This window comes from Phacochoerus africanus, chromosome 14 (genome assembly GCF_016906955.1).
Source record: "Phacochoerus africanus isolate WHEZ1 chromosome 14, ROS_Pafr_v1, whole genome shotgun sequence".
In the NCBI taxonomy this organism is placed as follows: domain Eukaryota; kingdom Metazoa; phylum Chordata; class Mammalia; order Artiodactyla; family Suidae; genus Phacochoerus; species Phacochoerus africanus.
Genome location: NC_062557.1, coordinates 53,367,358 through 53,388,093, shown reverse-complemented (window position 1 = coordinate 53,388,093; position 20,736 = coordinate 53,367,358). Strand labels below are relative to the sequence as shown.

General features: G+C 49.4%; 1 protein-coding gene across 3 annotated transcripts in view; it reads left to right on the top strand.

Moving 5' to 3' along the window:
* The window catches only part of PIK3R6 (phosphoinositide-3-kinase regulatory subunit 6), a 58,686-nt gene that overhangs the window by 9,169 nt on the left and 28,781 nt on the right, over nucleotides 1–20,736 (top strand). For 2 of the 3 annotated variants that reach the window (XM_047757405.1, XM_047757404.1), the window contains one exon: nucleotides 13,629–13,739. In XM_047757405.1, the coding sequence (XP_047613361.1) occupies nucleotides 13,718–13,739 (22 nt within the window). In that variant the 5' untranslated portion in view covers nucleotides 13,629–13,717. The remainder of the gene's footprint in view (nucleotides 1–13,628; nucleotides 13,740–20,736) is intronic. The other variant, XM_047757406.1, reaches the window with a different exon arrangement.

The following is a 20,736-nucleotide window of genomic DNA, read 5'->3' as shown; positions in this document are numbered from 1 at the left end:
GCTGTCCCTTGAAAAACCTCAGGCACCTCCCTCGTCAGCTCTTGACTGGCTTGTCCCTTTGTTTGGGAGGTTTCCTGCAGATAACACCTGGCTTCTTCCCTTGCTCCCTTCCCCAGGCAGGCTTCTACTCAGATGTCACCTCCTTAGTGACATCTTTTTTTGACATCTTTTTCAGAAGATGTCACCATTTAAAATCGCACCCCCCCCACCTCTGGACCCTCACAGCCCCTCTTAGCTCTTAGCATCTAATATACAACGTAATTATTGCTTTTATTGTCTGTCCCCTCCACCTTTTATGAGAGCTGGTGTTTTTGTCTACCTTAAATGATGGCCACATCCCCCAGGTCCCGGAACAGGGTCTAAGATAGAGAAGGGGGAGTTCCCGTCGTGGCGCAGTGGTTAACGAATCCGACTAGGAACCATGAGGTTGCGGGTTCGGTCCCTGCCCTTGCTTAGTGGGTTGACGATCCGGCGTTGCCGTGAGCTGTGGTGTAGGTTGCAGACGCGGCTCGGATCCCGCGTTGCTGTGGCTCTGGCGTAGGCCGGCGGCTACAGCTCTGATTCGACCCCTAGCCTGAGAACCTCCATATGCCGCGGGAGTGGCCCAAAGAAATAGCAAAAAGACAAAAAAAAAAGATAGAGAAGGGGCTCAATAAAGATTCATTGTGTGAATGACTGAATCCATCCACTTACTCGATCTTCATCTGAAGACCTGGTTGTCCCACCTGGAGTCTGTAGGACACATGAGGCTCAATAACTATTGAGCAAATGAAACAAGGAATGACTGGCAGGCCCAGGTGAGGGGGGGGAAGGGAGGTCAGAGACCACAGGGCAATGACCCCAGAGGGGGCTGCTTCTCTCGGGTTGTTGGGATTCACCCCTTGGCTGCCTTCTGTGATGCCTGTGCCAGCTGCTGGAAATCCTCCCAGCTGGTGGCAGAGGCTGGAGTGTTTCTGTCCTGTGATGTCACGTCCTTGCCGCGACTCGGGGAACTGGGACAGGGCAGGGGCTTGGGAGCTGAGCGTGGACATGCCATTTGCTTGGCCAGTGGCACCAAAAAAAAGAGAAAGAGCCACAGTCTAAGATGGAGCCTGAGACAGATCCCCAGCGGGGGGTGGGGGGGGGTGGGGGGGGTGGGGGGTGGCATAGCACAACATCCTAACCCCGGAGTCTGGGTCCCCCCCCAATGGACTGCTGTCTCTTTCCCAGTACTTTTTTTTTTTCCTCATTTTTTAAGAATTGTATTAAAATGCAGTGGATGTACAGAAATCTGAGCATCAGCACCATGTCTGGTTCCCGTACCATTTGCTCGAACAACCATGCGGGACAGACTTGACTCTGGTCCCTCGCCTGGGGAGGGACAGCTTGGGGACAGGGACCCTGTCTTGTCTTAGCACAAGTGCCTGACAGTCACGATACAATGCGTCAGGTGCTGTGGAGAAGTGGAGAGGTTGATGGAATGTTTGCCGAGTGACTCACATGGCACCGCGGGGCAGCCCCAACGCGGGTCGGGTCTGGCACGTCTGTGAGTGATTCTCCCTGCAACCTGGGACCTGGGCCACAGGGTCAGTCCCCGGCTTCGGATGGTTTGACTTGAGATTTTTCGACTCGACATGGTGGGAAAGCGATGTGCATTCTGTAGAAACTGGACTTGAAGTGTTGATCTTTTCTTGGCCGGTACCGTGAGTGTGGTCCTCTCTGGCGACGCGGGCCAAGGCAGCGCCCAGCCGGCCCCGTGATCACAAGCCTCTGCCGTTGAGAGACGCGCGGCCACGCTGCACCCGGACAACGGCTTCACTTTTAGCGTAGTATTCAATCCATTACACAAGAGTCAACCCTTGATTATCAAAGAGGCTTTGCGTTAGGCTGTTTTGCCCAAACGAGGGTTCGCGGAAGTTCTGAGCGCGTTTACGGTGGGCGGGGCTGAGCTGTGATGACGTCAGTAGGGTGGTCGTGTCCCAAGCATTTTTGACTTAGAATGTTTTCAACGCACGATGGGTTTATTGGGATGTAACCCCGTTCTAAGTTAAGGAAGATCTGTATAGCTTGTGGAGTGCCCGCTTGTCTGCCTCCAAAAGGCTGGCAGGGAGCGTGAACAATGCCACAGACAAGCTGATGGTGGATGCAGGAGGAGGGGTGACTATGGGGGCCTTGCGGGGGGGCAACCAAGGCCCCCTGATGGGTGCCGCATGGAAGTTCTTCCAGATGCTCTAGTGATTCCTTTTAAGTAAAAGCTGAGTATCTAAATTTTTATGCTAAATATGACTTTTTTTGGGGGGGGGTGCACCCATGGCATGTAGAAGTTCCTGGGTCAGGGATCGAACCCATGCCACAGTAGTGACCCGAGCCACTGCAGTGGCTTTTACATGTGGGCGGCACATTCCAATGTTCTAAAGCTGTGGCTTCTGGGAAGAAGGACACTTTGCCTTTCACCGTATGGCATGTATACCTTTCAGACATTTGGCGTCTTTTTTGACATGAGCAGTGAATTCTAACAATATACCCGGCAGAGCACGTCTCTGGGTCCCCTGTGCAAAAGTTGCTGAACCAGACTCGTTTCCCCAACACGAAGCAAGCCAAGCGTTAAGACACCAAGGTTTCCAGCAAGAAAGGGTTTATTTACGAGGCAGCCAAGGGAAGAGACCAGAGAACAAATCTCAGACCCGACTCGTTGAAGGCGAGGAGCAAGGGTACTTAGGAGATAAAGATGCAGTGGGGGCAGGCGATGGCCTTAAGAACAGGTCGTCCTCATTCTCTGCAGCTAAGCTACAGGTTCTTTTGGGGACACATGTTCTGAAAATGGCACCATTAACATGTCCTGAGGGTGGAGGTTTGGGGGCATCTAATGTCAGACGGTCACCAAATGGACCCTCGCACATGCTCAGATGGAGGGTCAGTAATCTGTCTTCATGACTTTGAGCTCAATCTGGATTACAGCTGACTGTGAGTTCCTTAAAAAACAGCGTGGGGAGTTCCCGTCGTGGCTCAGCGGTTAACAAACCCAACTAGCATCCATGAGGCTGCGGGTTTGATCCCTGGCCTCACTCAGTGGGTTAAGGATCCGGCGTTGCTGTGGCTGTGGCGTGGGCTGGTGGCTCCAGCTCCAATTGGACCCCTAGCCTGGGAACCTCCATCTGCCATGAGTACAGCCCTAAAAAAAGACAAAAAGACAAAAACAAACAAACAAAAAAACTTGGGCAAACGTCTTACTGTTAGGCTACGTGACGCTTGGAAGACAGGCACGTTTTTGTAAAAACAACGACGGTGAACCTGGTCAGCGAAGGCAGTTTATTATTTATTAATGGCTAACTGATAACCAAACATGGTGTCATGAGTCTGTGAAATGGGTGTGTGGTCAAGTTTGTTGTGGGCTTTGGGGCCAGTGTGCCAATCGTGGGTAGAGAATGTGGTGGGTAGGGCTGTACTGGGGTCAGTAAGGAGTTAAACAGGCTGGTAGACCCCGAGCCGCTAAGGACAAGGACTGTGTCTCATACATTTATCTCTAGATGCTCTGGCCTGGCCCATGGAGACAATGTTTCGTAAATGCTCTTTGATTTCCTCAGCAATCCCAGTCACTCAAAACACTTCTGGGGGCTGGGAAGAGCGCTAGAGGGCCTCGGAGCAGCCCGAATGGATGTTCAAGCCCATGGATGGGAGTTCCATGCTCTTTTCGTAGATCAGTCTCTTGAGCTTTGTCTCCACCTTTTGCGCACAAGACAAGCCCGTGTGCTCATCTGGCTTCCCAGCCTTCGGCACATTGGCAGTCGGGTGAAAGAGCAGAGACCACGCCAGGGCAGCTGCCCGCACAGAGGGGCCTTTGTTCAAATGAGGGAGAAGCATATCCTCGGAACAGACACATGCAGCAAGCACCTCTTTGGATAAATGACAAAACCTCGCCCTCCCTGGCCGGGGACATTACCAAGAGGCCAGTGAGGCAGAGGGGGGCTGGACGGTCGCCCCATCCACCTGCTTTGTGTGTGGTGCAGCCCCCACGGCTGAAATAGGGATCATCCCTGAGAAAGTGGGGGCCGTTCAGTATAGGATGAAGGCTTCCTTCCCCCGCCAACGGGCCCTGAAATCGTCACCGTGTTACAGCGCGGTACGTGCAGTCAGCTCCCACGAGGTGCATCGCGAAAACCTCAGGGGCTTGTGTGGGTGCTTAACCGGGCAGGCTTTACTTCCTGAGAAAGTCATGTCCTCCTGAAGTGAAACCAAGGAGACGCTGATGCATTTTGAGAATGATCTGGGTTCTGCTTCTTTCTGTTTCCTGTCTGGTGCAAGCTTGACCCCTGAGGGCTCTCCCCCACACCGGTGCGGTCAGCTGCCCCGACGGACAGGAAATAGAGGACAGAGGTCCCCTCAGAGGAACAAGGGGGAGCATCCCCAGTACCCGCACCAGTGTGTATATGGGCACTGAATAAGTGTTTGATGAATGAATGAGTGAGCGAATGAACAAATAGAGGAACGAACAGGAAAGTCTTCTGACAGTGATTGTTCAAGCTTCTTAGAATTTTACTCCCAATTAAAAATCAGCCCAGACCACCCCCAGCTTTTCAAAGTAAGTCCAGAGACATACACTCCTCTTTTTTGGGGGGGGCACCCATGGCATGTGGACGTTCCTGGGCCAGTGATCAAACCCATGCCTCAGCAGTGACCTGAGCTGCTGCTGCAGTGGCAATGCTGGATCCTTAACCCGCTGCGCCATGAGGGAACTCCAAGGGCTGTTTTAGAAAGACGGGTCAGGAAAGGCCTCTCTAAGGAGGTGGCATTTAAAATGAGACCTGAGGGAGTTCACTGGTGGCCTAGTGGGTTAAGCATCTGGCATTGTCACTGCTGTGGCACAGGTTCAATTCTTGGCCTGGGAACTTCTGTATGCCCGGGCAAGCCAAAAAAAAAAAAAAAACTCACAAAGGGCAGTAAAATGAGACTTGAATGTTGAGAAGGAGCTAGCTGTGACAAAAGCTTGGGAGAAAGGTGTTCCAGGCAGAAGCATGCAGAGGCCCTGAGGTAGGACTGAGGAACACGAAGAGCCCTGAGGTGTGAGGCTGGTGAGCCAGAGGGAGAGCGGAATGAGACGGGGCTGGGAAGGTGCGCCGGGCTCAGATCTGGCCAGGTTTCGGCAGGATGAATGCGGGGTTCATTGTGAGGTCCGAGGGAGGTCCTTGGAAGGCTTTCATTGGGGGCTGGATTGTAGGGGGGACTGGAAGCTGTGAGGCCCACTGGGGGCACCACTCTAGTCTGAGCCAGAGCCGATGGTGGCTTGGACCCGGGACGGGGGCAGGTGGCGGGGGGTGGGGGGGGGAGGCAGTGGGGTTGGAGCAAAGGTTATTAGATCCTTCCTCACAGCTGATGGGGGGGGACTTGGGAACCTAACTTTGTAGGTCCCCCTCGAGACACTTCTCTGGGCTTCTCTGCCCCCCCAGGATTGGGGGTCCTGACCCAGATCTGCCCTGTCCGTGCTGCCTGTCTATCTGGGCAGTGGCTCTGACCAAAGCATTGTTGTCATTTTCCGGCTCCTCTCCCTGGACTGGGAGCCCCCCGAGGTCTTTCACTCATGGTCGATTTTCATGTTTGAATCTTCGTAGTTCACTTTGATTTCAGGAGCTACGCTTACCCACCAAACCGTGCCGCTGAGCATCTGCAGAATGAACAGCATGAATGCTTTTGCCACTTTCCCCTCTTTAGTTTGGGTCCCCAACGTCCAAGCCCAGCCCTTGCTCAAAATGCTGTCATAAAATCATCTGATGTTCTGCCTGACGCTTCTGGGTGCTCCTCTCACGAACAGAGGAGGCACCTGCAGCTCAGAGAGGCCCCCGTGGGCCACACAGGAGGCGGGGGGAGGGGCTGGGACTTGAACCTGATTCTTCAGACTCCAGCCCATTACCCCTCCGCCTGGTGTGGGCAGCCTCACAGCTCAGCAGCCTCAGGGACCCAGGAGTTGAGAGAAGAGCAATTATTTTAATAGGTTTATAGTTACACGTTACACACAGTGCAACACACTGGTCGTGTTCTTGAATAAGGAGCTCAGGGTGTCTGGTTTATTATTATTATTATTATTATCATTATTATTGACTGCCTAGAGGCATATGGAGTTCCCAGGCCAGGGATCAGATCCCAGCCACAGTTGTGACCTGATGCTGTAGCTGTGGCAGCACCAGATCCTTTAACCCACTGTGCCAGGCTGGGGTTAGGACCTATCTCCTGGTGCTGCAGAGACGCCGCCGAGCGTGTTTTGCCACAGCAGGAACTCCTGTTTTATTATTTGGCTTCCCAACTTGAATATATGTCAGCACTCTCTCTGTCTCTTTTCTCTCTTTTTCTTTTTCTTTTCTTTTTTTTTTTTTTTTTTTTTTGTCTTTTTGCCATTTCTTGGGCCACTCCCACGGCATATGGAGGTTCCCAGGCTAGGGGTCGAATCAGAGCTGCAGCCACCGGCCTACGCCAGAGCCACAGCAACGCAGGATCCGAGCCGCGTCAGCAACCTACACCACAGCTCACAGCAACGCCGGATCCTTAACCCACTGAGCAAGGGCAGGGACCGAACCCGCAACCTTGTGGTTCCTAGCTGGATTCGTTAACCACTGAGCCACGACAGGAACTCCTCTTTCTCTCTTTTTCTATTGGCTGCACCTGGGGCATGTGAACCTTCCCAGGCCAGGGATTGAACATGTGCCACGGCAGCGACCTGAGCTGCTGCAGTGACAATGCCAGATGCTTAACTCATTGGGCCACAAGAGAACTCCTCGGCTCTCTCTTTTGTGTGCCATTTGTCATATAATAAAAATAAAGTCAAAGATACTTAACATTCAGGAATCAGATGTAGAGGAGTTCCCGTCGTGACTCAGTGATTAATGAATCTGGCCAGTATCCATGAGGACACAGATTCGATCCCTGGCCTCGCCAAGTGGGTTAAGGATCCCGCATCACCGTGAGCTGTGGTGTAGGTCTTAGACACGGCTTGGATCCCACGTTACTGTGGCTGTGGTGTAAGCCGGCAGCTAGAGCTCTGATTCCACCACTGGCCTGGGAACCTCCACATGCTGCAGGTGCGGCCCTAAAAATGAATAAATAAATAGAGATAACTTTTTTGTTTGTTTGTTTGTTTTTGTTTTAAACAGAGCTACAGTACTGTTACCTCTCTCTGCCCAGATTTCTGTGATGGTCAAATTCCCAGTTACCTCGAATGTTGTGGGGCTTGGTAATGGTTTGAATTGGGATTGAAACAAGATTCACACGTTCACTTGGTTTCTGATGTCTCTTAAATGCCGTTAATCTATCGCCCCTCTTCCTTCGCTTCATGTCTCCCCTCGCACCATCACCCCACCTTCCTTGTGATTATCTGTTAAATAACACAGAATGTTTGTCCTGTAGAGTTGATCAGAGCCTGGAGTTCCCGTTGTGGCGCAGTGGAAGTGAATCCAACTAGGACTCATGAGGTTGTGTGTTCAATCCCTGGCCTTGCTCAGTGGGTTAAGGATCTAGCATGGCCGTGAGCTATGGTGTAGTTCGCAGATGCAGCTCGGATCTGGCGTTGCTGTGGCTGTGGTATAGGCTGGCAGCTACAGCTCCAATTCGACCCCTAGCCTGGGAACCTCCATATGCCGCAAGTGCAGCCCTAAAAAGCAAAGCAAAAAAAAAAGTTTATCAGAACCTAGGCTTTGCATCCTAGTAACATGTGTCAGCAAGTTCTGTATCTCCTGTAAGTTGGTAATTAGATATAGAGGCTTTTTTGCTCTTAGAATATATAAAACATGCACAAATTGAAAAAAATCAAAATGATCAAAAAGGGTACAGAGCGAAATGTCCATTTTCCACCCCAGTTCCTCAGATGTTTTCCAGAAGGTAGCTGCGCCTCGTGTGTAAATGCTCTGGAGTTTTATAAAGATGCGAGAGCACCACTGAACAAGCTTTCCTTTTTTTTTTTTTTTGTAAATTCTAGAATTTTTTTTTTAAAGCATACTTTATTTATTTATTTTTGTCTTTTTGCTATTTCTTGGGCCGCTCTCGCGGCATATGGAGGTTCCCAGGCTAGGGGTCAAATCGGAGCTGTAGCCACCGGCCTACGCCAGAGCCACAGCAACGCGGGATCCGAGCCGCGTCTGCAACCTACACCACAGCTCACGGCAACGCCGGATCGTTAACCCACTGAGCAAGGGCAGGGACCGAACCCGCAACCTCATGGTTCCTAGTTGGACTCGTTAACCACTGCGCCACGACGGGGACTCCTCCTTTTTTTTTTTTTTTTTTTCTAGTGACTTCTAAACTCACTTATTAGTTCTAGGAAGTTCTTTCAGATTTTTTTAGTGTGGACTTGTGACCTTTGAATAGGGTCATTTTATTTGCAAATAGTTTTCTTTCTTTCTTTCTTTCCGATCTGTATACCTCTTTTACTTTCTCCCTTTTTCCCCCCCTTATGACGCAAGATGCCAGTATTCAGTCGAATTGGTGGACGGGAATGCTGCGAGTGAATCTTCTTGCCTCTTCACTGTTCCGTTTGTTAGCTGTGGGGTTTTTTGGGTAGATGCCCTTTATTAATGAAGGTCCTTTGTATTTCTGATTTGCTGGACATTTTTTTTTTATCAAGAATGAGTATTAAAGTTTGTCACATGTGGGGGTTCCCATTGTGGCGCAGCGGAAACGACTCCGTTGCGTATCCATGGGGATGCGGGTTGGACCCCGGCCTCGCTCAGTGGGATCTGATGTTGCCGTGAGCTGTGGTGTAGGTCGCAGATGTGGCTCAGATCCCAGGTTGCTGTGGCTGTGGTGTAGGCCGGCAGCTGCAGCTCCATTTGGACCCCTAACCTGGGAACCTCCATATGCCGCAGGTGCGGCCCTAAAAAGAAAAAAATAAAATAAAATTAATTTGTCAAGTGCTTTTATTACAGTAATTCATAGGATCATATGTTTTTTCTTTTTTAGTCTTTAATGACATGGTCAATTACACTGATTGACTTTTAAATATTGAAACAGTCTTGCATCCCTGGGATAAAACCCTTTAGATTGTTATGCATTATTCTTTTTATATATTTGCTGGACTTGGCCTGTTAGGATTTCGTTGAACAGTTTTTCACATGTTTGCCAGGAACGTTGGTCTGTTTTCTTGTACAATCTTTGGTTTCGGTATCGGGTTAGTGCTGTGGTCATAAAATGAGCTGGAATTGTTTCTTCCTCTTGTGTTTTCTGGGCCCTCGGATTATTTAGAAATGCGTTGTTTAGTATATACACATATTTGGAGGTTTTTCAAATGATCTTTATGTTACTGACTTAATTTCGTTATGGTCAGCAAACCTGCTTTGTACAATTTCAATTACTCCAAACATGTGAAGGTCTATTTTATGATCCAGGGAATGGTCTGTCTTGGTGAATGTTTCACGTGCACTTGAGTTATATTCTGTTATTTTGTTGTGTGCAGTGTTTTATAAATGCCAGTTAAATTCGGTTGGTTGATGGTATTGTCCAGTTTTTCTGTATTTTTGCTGATTCTCCCTCTGCTTGTTCTGAGAGGATTGTTAAAATCTCTAACTATGATTGTGGATTTGTCTACTTATCCTTGGGTTTTATTCATTTTTTCCTTATGTATTTTTGGAACCCTTTTGTTGGGTGCATATGTATTTAAGATTGTTATGTCTTCTTTATAAATTGACCTTTTTATCATTATGCAAATGTCTTTCTTTCCTTGCTCTGAAATCTAATTTGTTTCTTATAAATAGAGCCATTCAGTTTCCTTTTGGTTAGTGTTTGCATACTATATTTTTTCCTGCTCTTTGTCTTTTAATGTATATGGCATTATACACATGGCATTATATTTTTGTTTCATTTTGTTTTTGTCTTTTTAGGGCCACCCCTGTGGCATATGGAAGTTCTGAGGCTAGGGGTGAAACCAGAGTTGTAGCTGCTGGCCTGTGCCACAGCTCATGGCAGTGCTGGATCCTTAACCCAGTGAGTGAGGCCAGGGATTTGAACCCACATTCTCATGGATACTAGTTAGATTCATTACCACTGAGCCACAGCAGGAACTCCCTGGCATTATATTTGAAGTGAATGTATTGCAAACAGCATAGAATTAGTTTTGGTTTTGTTTTTTCTGTCTGTGCTCATAATCCTTTAGTTGGTGTGTTTAGACCATTTACATTTAATGAATTATTGATATGTTTTAATTTAGGTATACTACTTTATTATTTATTTTCTGTTTCTTATTCCTGGGTTTTGTTTTTCCGATAAAGGGGGAAAAAAAAAAAAAAAAGAATTCTCCCTGTGCCCTTAGAACCACAGTTTCTCTCAGAGAGAATTCCCCTTCCTCAAAATTTTAGGACCTCCATGGCCACAAATGCCATTACTGTCATTGCTACCAGTTGTCCCAGGATTGCCTGGAGGCTGTAGCAGGAAAAACCAGAGAAGACAAAGGGGGAGTTCTCTTGTGGTGCAATGGGTTAAGGATACAGCATCGTCACTACAGTGGCTAGGGTCGCTGCTGTGGTGTGGGTTCAATCCCTGGCCCAGGAACTTCCGCATGCTGTGGACACATGCCTAAAAAAATAGTTTCTTAAAAAAATCCATTTTATTAATTCACAATTCAACTTCCTTACATTTTTGGCCACGCCCACAGCCTGTGGAAGTTCCCGGACCAGGAATCAAACCCAAGGCACAGCAGCGACCTGAGACACTGTAGTGGCATTGCCTGACCCTTAACCTGCCATGCCACAGGAGAATTCCAGAAAACTGTTTTAATCAACCTTTTTGTACATATTCCTATTCACCTGTCCAGTTATTTCCTTAGGATAAATTCCTAAAAGTGAAATTGGACAAAAAAGCCTGCACATTTTGAGTTTTGACACACGTGGCCCAGCTGCCCTCTAGAGAAGCCACACCCATTCCCACTCGTGCCCGCTGAGGATGGCAGCAGATTTTCTCACGTCCTCACCAACAGTTGGTGTTGTTATTTTTTTCTAATATTTGTCCATGGTGTATCACATGTGGATATCCGTTTCTATGATATCAATAGGGTAAGGTTATTCAGAGTACCTGAGAATTTTAGTATATCCAATTGAATTACTTGGTAATTATTGTAAATTGGACTTTCATATGTATAGATGAGCCCGATCTGTTTGTTTATCGTGGTAAAATACACCCACCATGAAGTTTACCCATTTAAACTCCTTTAACGTGCACGATCCAGTGGCGTGCAGTGCGTTCCTGGTGTGACATGATTCATCACTACTGTCCAGGTCCCGATGAGCCTATCTTATCCTCCCAGGTGGGAACGCTGTCTGTACCTGTTAAACAGAAACTGCCCATTCCTCCCTCCCCCTTAGCTTTCAGTAACCCCTGTCACGTGGTCTGTCTTTGTGAAGGTGCTTATTTTGCCTGCCTCGTGTAGAGGCACGCGTATAACATTTGCCCTTAGTGTCTGGCTGATCTCACTCAGCATGATGTTTTCAGGCTCCACCCGCCTTGTAGCCCGTATCAGAATGGCATTCTTTTTTAAGGCTGCACACTTTTGCGTTGTGTGTATAGACCGTATTTTGTGTAGCCAGTCACCTGTCATGGACACTGGGAGTATTTCTACCTTGGCCGTTTTGAATAATGCTGCTGTGAACATCGCTGTACGAGGATCTGATAGATTTCTATTTGCAGTTCTTTCGGGTATTTATATAGAAGCGGGATTGCTGGTAAACCAGGCGGTAAGTCTCTGTTTAGCTTTCTGAGGAATCGCCATGCTATTTTCTGCTGCAGCTGCACCATCGCACATTCCAGCCAACAACACGCCCAGGTCCTTATGTCTCTGCACCTTTGCCAACACTAGTTATTTTTTGTTGGGTTTTTTTTTTCTTTTCTTTCCCTCTTGCTTTTTTTTTTTTTTTTTTTGGCTGCACCTGTGGCACGTAGAAGTTCCCCGGTCAGCGGTCGAAGTCTCGCCTCTGCAGCGAGCCAAGCCACTTCAGTGACAATGCTGGACGCTTCACCCATGGCACCACAAGGGAACTCCTTGTTTTTCTTTTTATATCCCAATAGATGGGACGTGCTTTACCTATTTTTAAAAACTTCCTTTTTAGATCAAAGATAAGCTGGCGTTTTCAGAGAGTCTTTTCCTCTTGCTCTGTGCTTTGGAACAGTTTAAGTAACATAGAAATTTTTTTTACTCTTCAAGTTTGAGAGAACTTATCAGAGGAAACATCTGAGCCAGACACCCAACCCCCCCTTCTTTTTTTTTTTTTGTCTTTTTTGTTGTTGTTGTTGTTGTTGTTGTTGCTATTTCTTGGGCCGCTCTCGCGGCATATGGAGGTTCCCAGGCTAGGGGTCAAATCGGAGCTGTAGCCACCGGCCTACGCCAGAGCCACAGCAACGCGGGATCCGAGCCGCGTCTGCAACCTCCACCACAGCTCACGGCAACGCCGGATCGTTAACCCACTGAGCAAGGGCAGGGACCGAACCCGCAACCTCATGGTTCCTAGTTGGATGCGTCAACCACTGCGCCACGACGGGAACTCCCCCCCTTCTTTTTTAGGGCTGCACACGAGGCATATGAGATTCCCAGGCTAGGGGTCAAAGTGGAGCTGCAGCTGCCAGCCTACACCACAGCCACAGCTCACAGCAATGCCAGATCCTTAACTCACTGAGCAGGGCCAGGGATCGAACCTGCGTCCTCATGGTCCTAGTCAGGGTTGTTACAGCTGAGCCACAGTGGAAACTCCAGACAGACACTGCTTTTTAAGAGCTAAGTCTTTGGCGACTTTTTTCTATTTCCACTCTGGTTCTAACATAAGCAGTTTTACCCTCTTTTCTGAAGCCTTTGAGTCATTTTTGTTTTCCCAGAAAACCATGTGTGATATAGAGGGTTCAGACCTTTATATTATCGTCTTGTTCTCTCTCTAGCTTTCCCAAATATGTGTGTATTTTCCTTTTGCAAAGAACACGCTCTTGGATTCAATCAGCGTTCCTCTGCTTTTCATTTGTGCAGTGCATTGCCCTGGGAAGCAGACTTTGGGAGCCTCTCCAGCTGGGGTCACCATGGGACAGCTTAGGGTCATGACTGAAATCCTGAACCCTAGAGCCAGATGGCCTGAGTTCAAGGGCTTGTTCCTTTACGAATTAGCTATTTGATCTTGAGTCGTTATTTAGCCTCTCTGGGCGCCCCTATCTGCAGAGTTTAGAGAACACCATACCTCATGAGGTTAATACGAAAGAGTTGATAGTTTTTAAGTGCTTAGAAGTGTGCCTGGGAGTTTCTGTTGTGGCTCAGTGGAAACGAATCTGACTAGCATCCATGAGGACGCAGGTTCGATCCCTGGCCTCGCTCAGTGGGTTGAGGACCCAGCATTGCCTCGAGCTGTGGTGTAGGTTGCAGACGCGGCTTAGATCCTTTGTGGCTATGGCTGTGGTGTAGGCCGGCAGCTGCAGCTCTGATTTGATCCCTAGCCTGGGAACCTTCATATGCCGTGGGGGTGGCCCTAAAAGGAGGGGGAGGAAAGGGTGCCTGGCATATAGCAAGCACCACAAAAGTGCTTCTTAAATAACCCGGACTCCTCTCCAGTGTGTTAGACGCCTCGGTCCCCAGGAGGCCTCTCCAGTCTCCAGATGTGCTCCCTGCACTTCCCCGCCCCTTACACTAACTGTCTCTTATTTTGCAGAACCACCTCTCTGCAGAAAAATAACCACTTTACTTTCCATTCTGCGGCCCGAGACAACCACATCCTCCTCACACACAGCCCAGGCTCCCATGGAGAACTCAGGTCAGTCTGGTCAGTGTCGTCTGGGGGAGAGGGGTCTGCTTTCTTGGTTGCAGAGTGGGGAGGGCCCCTCTGGCAGGTGGCAATGCCCCCCCCCCCCGGGCTGGCAGGACCACTTCCACCCAGCCAGGCTGGGAGACCCCAACTCAGCTGCCCAAATGGGAGAATATCTTGAAAAACAAGCATCCACAGGCTGATAGGAGCCTCAGCTGCTGGCCGGTCACTGAGCTGGACATTGGAAACCATGACAGCAAGAGCCAAAATTTATTGCCAAACACTTGTATTTGTTTAATAGAAACTTCTGTGGCCCTTATAATATATCAAGTAGTGGGAAAAGCTCTAGACAATTATTAACTTGTTTAGTCTTCATAAAGCCCCCATCAGATAGAGTGTATGACTACTTTCATTTTACTGAAAGGGCAAAGGGAAGCACAGAGGGGACAGATATTGTTCCCAAGGTCACATGGATATTATACGGTCAAATCAGAATTTGAAGCCAGCCATCTAGGTCGCAGCATCCAGCTGTGAACGTTGCCTCATGCAGACATCGGAAGGATTCTGTGACGTAGGGTTGTCAGTAGGATTGTCCTCATTTTACTGGAAGGGGAGACAGGCTCAGAGAGGTTAGGGAATTTGCTTGAAGCTACACAGCCGGTAAGTGGCAGAGCCAGGATTGGCACTCAGGTCTGGCTGATTCCAGAACCTCTTCCTCCTACACCAACCTGGGACAACGAGCAGAGAAGACACTTCCCCCCAAATGTGTATCTTCTAAGGTTCCCCCAGCAAGTCAGAGACCACTCCTCCAGCTCGCAGGCATAGACTCCTATGCCACTGAAGATCCCTGTCCCCAGGGAGGGTAGAGGACACGCCAGGGAGGCTCAGCCACCAGGCTGTCATTGTTCCTAGGATACGCATCCTTCCACCCCACACTCACTCTCAGCCTCAGCCAATCAGAAGAAGCGTCAACCTGTAATTCAACCAATCAGAAGCTTCAACCAGCGAATTACCCAGTCAGGAGCTTCAACCAGGAATCCTTGGTGTCGCCCTATTCCTGGTTGTCTTTAACCAGCTGGGGTTTGGTTATCAGGAAGAATAGGGGTTGGGGGGGGTCGCACTGCAGAAATCTACATATTTCAAAAGCCACTTACTTTGCACTCACTTTAGTGATAACAATAAAGACACACTGAACTGTGTTTAGGAAAGCCGTGTACTGATAAAGGTTTTTTGGAGACAAGCAGTAGAAACCCATATGGTTAATTTCATTTTCAACAATAAAAAGTAGCGGAGCATTGAGGAACCACTGATGCAGCAGGCACCAGAAAAGGAGCAGACACATCTGCCACCAGGACAAGGAGAGGGAGGCGGTGACCTCAGAGAGTGCTCCAGGCTTCCTCCAGTCCTGGCCATCATCGGCACAAAGGTCACGCAGACTGAGAAGGAGTCCATTGGCCATCGTGGTCCTATGCCACTCCAAGGCCAGGGCAGAGCAGGGCACTTGGATCGCAGACTCACTAAGATTACAATGAGCAGGGAAGGCTACCCGGCAAGTGAGACCACCAACATCCACCCCCAAAGATGTGACAGATGACCCCCTACCCACAAAGCACTGGGTGAAAGAAATATCCCCAGATTATCACGCTTGCCCTGGAAGCTCAGGAGGGGAGTTTCCTGCCATGATCAGGACTGCAGTGGTTCTGGCTGGCTTCCCAAATTACACTTGTTTTTAACTTTCCCCACCTTCCTACAGTAATTAGAGTCCACTCATCCTAGAGTTAAGAGGGGCACCTTGGAGTTTCTGCTGTGGCACAGTGGGTTAAAGAGCTGGTGGTGCCACAGCTGTGGCATAGCTCATAGCTGCAGCTCAGATTTGATCCCTGGCCTGGGAACTTCCATGTGCAGCAGGTGCAGCCAGAAAAAAAAAAGAAGAAGAAGAAGAAGAAGAAGAAGAAGAAGAAGAGGGGGGCAGGGACCTGAAAAGTAGGATATTTCTTTTGAAGGCTGCAAAAGAGTGATGTTTCAAGATGCCCAAAGGAATTGTTATGTTGCTGTTCCTGCAAATAGGGGCAAGATGGCAAACATTTTTAGACCCATCTGAAACTTTATTGCATGTTGGGGGAAGGCGGGGATCAGGCATGGGAGGGAGGAAAGCGGAGTGGGAGCTGTGTGACTCCAGCCTGTGCTGCGTGTGGGTGCTGAGCACAGGATGTGAATGAACAGCTGAAATGTGGAGATGGAGCTGTCTGTGCATCCGGGGATTCTCAGACCAGTCCTCGCCCCGGGGGAAGGGCCGTCAGTGAGGTCCAGATCATCAGCATAGGCTCCAGGAAAACGGACCCCAGCTCAGGGGTCAAGGTCAGGAAAAGGTCATGCTTCACAATAGAAACCAGTAAACACAACAGGTACCAAGTGACCCTGGCCTCTACAGAGCTAAGCTGCCTCAGGTGTTCTAGGCCTGCATTGGATTACCCACGAACAAACCAGATTCTTCTCAACTGTATTGCAGCTCACCTGGCCTGAAGGACTGGGACCCCCGGTTAGGGGTTTTATTGTGGTTTTAAAGGGAGTCAAGGAGTTCCCCTGGTGGCGCAGTGGTTAACGAATCCGACTAGGAACCATGAGGTTGCGGGTTCGGTCCCTGCCCTTGCTCAGTGGGTTAAGGATCCGGTGTTGCCGTGAGCTGTGGTGTAGGTTGCAGACGCGGCTCGGATCCCACGTTGCTGTGGCTCTGGCGTAGGCCGGCAGCTACAGCTCCGATTCAACCCCTAGCCTGGGAACCTCTATATGCCACGGGTGTGGCCCTAGAAAAGGCATAAAGACAAAAAAAAAAAAAGGAAGTCGACCAGAAAGAGTTGGTTTGTTTCCACTTCCATGCTAGGGAGGGGCTGCTGATTCTGGCTGATATCCAGAGAGTGGAAAAGGACCATTCTCCATAGCATCTTAGTTGGAAGGAAACATCCCACAAGTTCAATGTCTTTGGTAGGCACAATGAATTGGTCTTCTCTTTTCCCAGTGAGGAGGTGAATGGTCACGTGTAAGAGTACAGCTTTAGGAAGTTCCCGTGCAGAGCAGTGGGTTAAAGATCCCGAGTTCTGCAGCTGTGGCGCAAGTTACAACTGTCACGTGGGTTTGATCCCCGGCTCAGGAACTTCCATATGCTGCGGGCATGACTGGAAAAAAAAAAAGTACAGCTTTAGAGGAAGAGCATTTGATACACAGAAAGTTCTGCTTCCGCAGCTCTGTGACCTGGTATAAGTCACCTCTCCCCTCTGAGCCTCATTTCCCCATCTGTGAAATGGGAAGAGCCAGCCTTCCAGGTCCCTCTGGGTCTGACCTTCTGTTGTTGGGGAGGCGATATGCAGCAAAGGGAAGGGCTTTCCATCTGGAGTCCCCAAAACAGAAAGAACAGTGTTTGTTCTGCCAAACTCACTGGGCTCCGCTCAGAATCCAGTGAGATAACATACCAGAGAACACTGTGTGTGTCCCCTGGGCAGAGAACAGTAGCTGCTGTAACAAATGCCCCCAGTGCCAGGTCATCCACACAGCAAATGCTTCTTTCTCACGCACGTCACTGTTCCGTCTGGGCTACAGTCTTTTAGGGATTGTGACTTCTTTCTTCTCGGGGCACCACCATCTTCCACACCTGTCTTCCAGGCTCATGGAGGATGAGGTAGAGGATTTTGTGGCCACACCTGAAAGTGGCACCTACCGCTTCCGCCACGTGCCATTGGCCAGAACTCAGTCACATGGCGCCTACCGGGCTGCAAGGGCATCTGGGAAATGTAGTTTTCCTGTCTCCCTGCAACAGTGATGAAATCGGTTGGATGGACACGTACCTTTGCCTTGCCACGCTTATGTAAGGCTCTCTATGTATACCTTTCAAGTGCAATTGAAATGTTAGGTGTTGGAGTTTCCCTTGTGGTGCAGCAGAAACGAATCCGAGTAGGAACCATGAGGTTGCGGCATCGATCCCTGGCCTCGTTCAGTGGGTTAAGGATCGGACATTGCCGTGAGCTGAGGTGTAGGTCACAGACACGGCTTGGATCACGCGTTGCTGTGGCTGTGACATAGGCCAGCAGCTGTAGCTCCGATTTGATCCCTAGCCTGGGAACCTCCATATGCCGTGAATGCGCCCTAAAAAGCAAAACAAAACAAAACAAAAGTTAGGTGTTAATAGTAATCCTGATAGTTATATCCTGCATTCCTGGGTGGAGGGGAGGATAATAATATCATTTATTTGGTGGCTTTTATGGATCAAGAAGGATGTTAGGGAGTTCCCTGGTGGCTCAGCAGGTAAAGGATCTGGTGTTGTCACTGCTGTGCTTCTGGTTACTCCTGTGGCTCGTGTTTGACCCCTGGTCCGGGAACCTTGGCCTGCTGTGAGTGTGGCCAAAAGTAAATAAAAATAACAAAATATTTTTCTAGTGATGTTAGATATGCCCATCACGTATAAGTGAGCCTGAGAGACTCGAGGCACAAGAAATAGTCTTTTTCCACTTAAATCAAATCCAGCCTCAAGTTCTTGTTTTCCAAGATCAGTACGAATTCCAGTGTCATTTACTTGGGATGCCTCCCCACTCCTTGGGATCCTGGGAGAAGCCTGTGGGTCACAAAGCCGGGACGATGGGAACGTCTGTGGTCTTTGGTCCACGGCGGCTGCAGCCCCCAGCACAGCCTGGCCAGGCTTGCATGGTCCATAGAGAGACAGGGGGCTCCTTGGAGGACATTCTGGGGCTCCGGGAAAGGTGGTCCGGGAGCACACAGTGCCCTCACCTGAGATGAGCTGCCCCTCCTCTGAGATCTTGGCCACCGCTGTCCCATCACCCTGTGCCCTCACGGTCCGGGGGAAATCCATCCTTTCACCCTTGAATGGCCACTCTGATCTTTAACTGAAACCAGCAGCCTTCATCCCCTTGCCTTGGAGACAAGCCAGACTGATTGTCTCGGTCAGACGGGGCTTCCGAGTCAAGAGGCGGGGGGAGGATGCAAATCAGGGACCTAAGGGGAGGGGCCCCCGAAGCACTGGAGGAGCTGCGCCGTCTCAAGGGGGCAGCTGCTTCCCTGCCCCGCCATTGTCACATGTGAGAAGAACACACATCCCGTGTTGACAGACTTTCAAGAGAAGCCAGTAATCTGAACTTTTATGCAAAATCTCTTGATTTGTACATGTTGGCAGTCAGTTCCTTTTTTTTTTTTTTTTTTTTCCCAAGACACTCTGCAAGCCCAAACAAGACGCATCTGCAAGCCAGATGTGGACCAAAGCCTGAGAGTTTGTTCCGGCTGTCCAGATTTTCGAAAACAAACTTTATTTGGGGTTGTCTCCCGGGACTACAGGCAGAGTTTTGTTAACTTCTCTATTTTTCTCTGAAACATAAAAACTGAACTCCCTCTGCAAAGCAGAAGAACCTGGGGCTCCGAAGACAAAGGTTTGGCCACCCTTCTATTAAGGGGGCCAGGGAAGAAATCATAATTATTGCAGTGTTAGGTCTTTTTTGTAGTTCATGGTGGGAGGTGGGGAGAAGAAAGAAAGGAGCAAAGAAGAAAGAAGACAGAACCTAATTTGTATTTTATTTTATCTTAATTTTGCTTTTTAGGGCTGCACCCACAGCGTATGGCGTTCCACGCTAGGGGTTGAATTGGAGCTACAGCTGCCAGCCTACACCACAGCCATGGCAACGCCAGATGTGAGCCACGTCTGCGACCTACACCACAGCTCACGGCAGTGCCCGATCCTTAACCCACTGAATGAGGCCAGGGATTGAACCCACATGCTCATGCATGCTAGTTGAATTCGTTCCCACTGCGCTGGAACGGAAACTCCCTGCTTCATTTTGCAATAGTTTACCCTGCGTTAACTCATTTATTTTCATGCAAGGTGGAGCTGGGTAGATGGAAGGCTTGTGACAAGCCTTCTTGCCAGGCTAAATAATTTCCTAGCCAGGTTGGGGAGAAGGTGCACCGCCCAGCAGAGTGCCTGGGTAGCACACATGGGCTCTACCAACTGCCCACTTCCTGCCTGCTCTCAGCCTGGAGGAGACTCAGGATCAGACGTGGACCTGGTCTGGGCAGGGGAACAATAAGAATCAGGAGGAAAACGAGGGCCAGTCCCGTAGCACCAGGGATCGAGATGCCTTGGCCTTAGCAAGTCTGGACAAAATCTAAAAAGCCGGTGGGTTGCTAGAATTGTCATCCCTGTGCTACCTACTTCCAAAGGGATCCGAGGCCACCAAGTAGCAGGAGCACCCCAAAAGGAGCGAAGGAGAGAGGTCTGTCGCTTGAGCAGATTTTTGAGGCTGGACCTCAGTTTGGCTGTAGGTTTCCTGACAGCGAAGGCAAAAGGGGAACCTCTGGGGCGTGTGATTTGTCCTGTCTGACAACCAGAGATTGCACGCTGGCCTAGAAAGACAAGCTCTAGGTTGGAAATACTCATCAAGGGGAATTTAGAGTCCGAAGACTGTCTCCTGTACTTGCTGTGCTGGTCCAGATCCTCTAAGAAGCAGATGTGCAAGATTAGGTATGCAAGGCTTCCTGCGGGGAAACACCTGTGAGACGGAAAATGGAGAGGGAGCTGATGAGGGCTGGCTGGGACAGTGAACTGCCAGCCTGCGATGCCAATCGGGCTCCCCAAGACGGAGGAAAAAAGGAAGAAGGGCTGGGTAGAAATGTGCCAGACTGATGGGTAATGGGTTGGGGGATTCCTGAGCCAGAGTCAGCCATCTGGGAAGGTTCCTGAGGACGAGGCTGCTTTAGAATCTCTGCTGCTGCCCGTATGGTCTAGAACAGCCTCGGCACAAGGTGATAGATGCCACAGCCCAGCAGCACAAAGCTCCTTGGTCCCCTAAACTCCTTGTAGCGAGAGACCAGTAGTCAGCTACCGTGCTTCCCAAACGCTGATGACTGATGCGAGAACCAGTTCTGCTGTTTGGCCGTGTCAATGCGTTGCTGTTAAAGAAAAAATTATTCTGACACTTGTTTAAAAACCCTAAGGAAGACTTTATTCAAGACTATTGCA